Source organism: Arachis ipaensis, chromosome B09, assembly GCF_000816755.2.
Source record: "Arachis ipaensis cultivar K30076 chromosome B09, Araip1.1, whole genome shotgun sequence".
NCBI classification, from domain to species: Eukaryota; Viridiplantae; Streptophyta; class Magnoliopsida; order Fabales; family Fabaceae; genus Arachis; species Arachis ipaensis.
The window spans coordinates 11,314,767-11,320,718 of NC_029793.2; the positions used below are offsets into that span (position 1 = coordinate 11,314,767).

At 29.6% G+C, this 5,952-nt stretch overlaps 1 protein-coding gene across 1 annotated transcript; it reads left to right on the plus strand.

Annotated features, from left to right (window-relative positions):
* LOC107615004 lies at positions 4,150-4,866 on the plus strand. Its single transcript, XM_016317126.1, has one exon. It carries the CDS (start codon positions 4,150-4,152, stop codon positions 4,864-4,866), a length of 717 nt encoding a protein of 238 aa, XP_016172612.1.

The window sequence follows — 5,952 nt, forward strand, 5'->3', positions numbered from 1 at the left end:
TTAACGTTTATAAAAGTGATTCAATGTTATCCTACTATCAATTATACTAACAAATCAGATTATAGTTTTCAATTATTCTCACTTGGATGTATTCCTTCTCAATTAGGTCTCACTTGGATGTATTTGATTTTAATATTATACCCACTATTTGTGTTTAGATTCAATTATGTCCCTAGAAAAGTGAATTATGTAAATGTTGTAGGAATTAGTTTCAACATTTGATGAGCTATTTTTCGGAGTAGATCGTCGATTCTATCCTAGACATTTGTATTCTAACTTCAAGAAGAGATTTTTAAAACTCAAACTAAAGCGCTCATGATGTGTAATTAACAGCAGGATAACATTGAATCACTTTTACAAACGTTAGGAATACAAATGGGACGATTTAAACGTTAGGGACACAAATAGGATTTACCACAAACGTTGGGGACAAAAACAATACTTTACTCTATATTCAATGTATCGGGTATTATAATTTTTTTCAGTTAATAGTCAAATTAATCTCTAAAAAATAAGATGTTTTTCAAATTCAATCTTGAAATATTTTATCAATCAAATTAGTTCTTCAAAAATTACGAATTAATTATATTTGTCCTTCAGTCATTCCGTTAATAATTTTCTTCAAAGATTGATGTTGTAAAACGTTAATTGATAACATATATATAATACTTAATATGTCTAATTGGATATTGACCAAATATGTTTATGAAAATTTATTAATTTAGTCATTTTTTTTAGTCAACGTCTAACTGAAACATGTTATATGTCATGTATGCTATATATCAGTTAACATTTCACATCATTAATTGTTGACGAAAATTGTGAGTGGAATAACTGAAAGACAGATATGATTAACGTAATTTTAGGGACGAATTTAAAAAATATTTTATCTTTCAGAGACTAATTTGACTATTAATCCAAATTTAAATACTGCAATATAAGAATGCAATTATTAGATGTAATATNTCACTCAGCATATAGTGAACAAATTGTTCAGCAAACTAAAATAAAGAATCATGGTCATTAACTAAATTTTTTAAATAATTGTGAAAAACATTAGCAAAAGAAAGAGGATAAAAAATGAAATGCATGAGATTATGTAAGGGGAGATAAAAAAGATGTTGAAGTGAATATTAATTTATATAATAGATATGAATATAGATGATGGTAAAAAAAGAGAATAAATTATATTTTATTAAAATAAAGCTCTACATCTAAGAAAAATTCTTATCAAAATTTATCCAAGTTGTTGTAACAACTTTTTAAATCACGCGCTCCTTCTCCTTCTCCTTCTCCATTTCTTTCTCTTTCTCCTTCTCATCCTTCTCGTATTTCTTCTTCTTTTTCTAAATTTGCGCAGGTTCTTCTTCTTCTCTTCTTCTTCTCTTTCTCTTTCTTCTTCTTCTTTCAACGAAGCACACGCAGACTTCTTCTTTCAAATTTGCACACGCGCAGATTTTTCTTCTTTTCTTCTTCTTCTCCTCCTCTATCAAATTCAAAATTGATTTCTGTATAATGAACCGAATACGTTATTAAGGTGAAACAATTGTATAGTACTAAATGAACGGAACATCATCTATTATATAAAATCAAATTCAAAACAGCTTTCTACATAATGAAGCGAACAAGTTATTAAGGTGAAACATTTGTATAGTACTAAATGAACGGAACATTATCCATTATATAAAATCAAATTCAAAACACTTGTGTCTACAATTTAGAGATTATCAGTTCAATTCAATTCATAATGAACCGAACATGTTATTATGGTGAAACAATTGTATAGTACTAAATGAATGGAACATTATCCATTGTATAAGTTCAAATTCGAACAGCTTTATGCATAATGAACCGAACACGTTATTATAGTGAAACAATTGTATAGTACTTGATCCGTCACCTTATAACTCGGTCTTTATTGTGCATTATGAGTTATAACTCGGCATTAATTATCATTTATTCTTTGCTTGTAACCGACACCTTCATTACCGACTTAATGATCATCATTTCAATCTTGATGACCAAACGGTCATAACATGAATATCATTCATCAATTCTATGCCTATAAAAGGAACCTTCTATATCTAATCTCAAGAGGCAACATGATAAGTTCTATAAGTTCCATATCATGTCTTACATTCTATATTCATAGAATTATTACACACAACACATGATAACTTCTATTTCATGTCTTACATTCTATATTCATAGAATTATTCATATACCTCTTAAACACTTACTGACTTGAGCGTCGGAGTGTCTTTTGCAGGTACCCACCCCTTGTTCTCTCCTTGCCGACGTATAACTCATCCCGACGAGAAGCTTGAAGACATACATCGACGGACGAGCTATACACTGGCCAAACTCAGCAAGAACAGTACTAAATTAACGGAACATTATCCATTATATAAAATCAAATTCAAAATAGCTTTCTGCATGATGAACCGAACACGTTATTAAGGTGAAATAATTGTATAGTACTAAATGAACGGAACATTATCCATTATATAAAATCAAATTTTCAAAAAGCACATGTGTCTATAATTTAGATATTATCAATTCAATTCAGAACATCTGCGTCCATTCAATTCAATTCAATTTAGCAATTGCATTCTATTCAATTTGATTGAAAAAATAATCTATTAGCAAAATATTGGTGTTGTTGGTGATGGCGATAACGAAAGAGGAGAAGAAGAAGTAGAGGAGGAGGAGGAGGAGGAGAAGAAGATTCTGCGTGCGCGAAGAATAAGGAAGAGGAGGAGGAGGAGGAAGAGGAGATATGCGTGAATTTAAAAGAAGAAGAATATGACGTATGCGTGTATTTAGAAGAAGAAGAAGCGCGAGGAAGGAGAAGAAGATAAAACGTGTGTAATAACGTTCTTTTAATGAGAATGGTTTTTGTTGATGTTGGACCTACTTGGATGAAAAAAATACTTAGATGTGTAGCATAACTGCATAATCCATTTTATTAATTAATTTATATCTATTAAAAAAAATAATATTATTAAAAATATATTGAGTAACTTACATAGGAATAAAAAATAAAAAAATAAAAAATAATACTAAACATTATATAAAAAGAATAAAAGGTGATATGATAATAAAAAATTATAAAATAACAATTTTACTAAAATATTTATATAATAATATTAAAAATTGTCTAATATATAAAGAGTTTATTGTATTGTTATTTAATAATTTTACTAAAATATTTATGTGAGCTGAAATGCATGTTGTTCTAAATTAACTTTTCTTAATTAGCTTTTATAATGGTTGATACTCTCAATAATTTTAGTTGGGTGAAAGGTACGTGAATACGTGATAAAAATATCGGAGACTTTATTTTAATGAAAATTTTTTATTTATATAAATTTTAATGTAGAACATAAATTTTAAAAAATATTTGATGTGTTCTAAAACTTTATAGCATTTTGCTTTAAATGAAAATGTCTTAGGGTATTGACCTGCAGTACAAAAAGACTGAGCTTTCAAGTTTCAAGCAAGGAAGAACTTTTAAGGGTGGAATTAATGCTGGAACTTATAATGATCCATATCTCACTGCATTTATAATTAATAACGCCTCTTGCCTTTCCATATTAAATTATTAATGTATTTTTAAAAAAAATTAATAATAATATACTTTTATTTTCATTGTGTATAAATATATTAAATGATGAAAATTTAAAACCAAAAACATACTAAAACAAAAGTTGAAAGTAAAGACTTACATGTATTTGTCTTCATATAAAATTGATAATTGAGAGTTATTAAATAAAAATTTAGTCAAATCTATTAAATCATTCCACAGATATCATATTGGCATGAAATTAACACCTGAATTTTTTACTTTATTCATTTTTCTTAAATTATGGTGTTACTGCATTGTTCCCATCTAATTTTCAAGTTGATATTTATCTCACTTCTTTTAGCAAAATTTTCAAATATAAGTGAACTATCAATTCGATCCAAAAGTATCAATCAATAACAAATCAGACCCAAATTAAAAACTACCTATGGTTGAGAACTTGAGATAAAGATTGGATCAGTTAATAAGAGATTTTTTCCTTGTAAGACTATAAAAAGCTACACAGCCTTAGAGTAATACAATTGAACCACCTATCGGAAATCAAGATCTTTCACTGCCTTGCAATGGAATTCACCTCTTTTTCATGGGAAATCAATTCCATTGAATACCCAACCATACCACAAGAATGCTTTTTCCATGATTTCTTCTCCATCATCTTCAGTTTCACCAAAGAATTGATCCGAATTACCCAGCCCACAAACCAAACCTCTGACTTTGACTTTTCTTCTTCTTCAACTACTACTGTCAATGAAGCGTTCTTGGTTCCCTTCGATGTCCTGTGTAATCGTAACGGTGAAAACACCGCATTTTTACATGAAATCTTCTCTTCGGTGCCTATATCCTCTCAGTTATTGGACCAAATTTTACCTGACATGGGTGAAACCGCAAGAACAATTCTAAGTCGTGAAGGGCGTGAATCCGGCATGCCAGAGATTACTGTGAACCTTTATGTTACGACGCACATTGTTGTGGAAGATTCTGATTTCTACAATGATGATCTCCGTCAAGATGTTCCTGAACTAGCCCGACTCGTGAATCTGTTGGAGAGACCCAAAATTGATAAGCGAGATGATGATGCTGAAGAATGCAGTATTTGCTTGGAAGAGTTTGGACATGGTATTGAAGATTCGAGTGTAGAAGTTGTTCGCACAAGTTGCTCGCATGTTTTTCACGAACGCTGCATGTTCCGTTGGCTCCGACGTTGTGCCGACCATCAATCGCCGTATTCTTGCCCATTGTGCCGCTGCATCATATTTCCAACTTCACAGAGAGATGAATAGGTTCTTTGAAGGAACTCTTCTTTTTTTAGTTTTTAGTGTTCTGTTAGGGTTCTTTAATTTGTTTTTCACTAAGATTTATGTTCTGCTTATGTAGCATTATTATTCAGATAGGATAAATCTCCAACCTTAAAGTATAATTTTAAGAGTTGTTTTGTTAAATATTTGAGAATTATTTTAATACAGTGGAAGTTTTATCGGATAAGTCTTCCCACCTTGTACTCCTCGTACACATAACCAGCATCCATTTTGGGAAGCTTAACCACAAAAGTTCACAAATTTATGCAGAAGAATTAGCTTTATATACGTTGAAACATTGCGTGCATCGTTGGCTTTTGAAATCACAATTCAACGAGTCTAAATTGTACTTAAATACTTAATAAGATTTAAACTCGTGTTTTACGAGAAGCTAAAAACTTACAGATGTATGTGAAAGTTAATAGTTAAAAACTGTTAGATAACAACTTAGTTAAATTATATTAAATTATTTAACGATTTTTAATGAGATAACATTTAATTTAATCTCTAAAATTGTATACGAACTTTAATTTAATTTCTAAAGTTTCAATTGTTTTTATTTAGTTCTTAAATTTTGCGAATACGACTCATGTTAATCTTTGAAATAATTTTCAATGTATAAACATTAATAAAATGCTTTTAATCTATTATAGACAGGCGCATGCTATGCTAGACTCTGTAAATGATGTCGTTTTGGTTTTAACACTCAAATAATCCAAAAACAACATCATAAATGGTGTTTATTGAAATTTTACCTAACAAAGCAAGTAATACGACGTCATTTTTAAACTATTTAAATGCCAAAACTAAAACAGCACCATTTTACAGGTTTCAGTGTGACATTTGATTATCCATTTCAATGCTTTATTAATGGTTTTTACTAAAAATCATCTTACGGACTAATGTGAGACACGTTTATAAAATTTAAGGGCTAAATAGAGGTATTTAAAATTTCAGGGATTAAATTGAGACTCGCATGCAAGTTCAGAGACTAAATTGAGTATTAACTCGATTTTTAACTATTAACTTTATATGAAGATAACTGCATGTGAGTCTTCACCTTACGTGAAA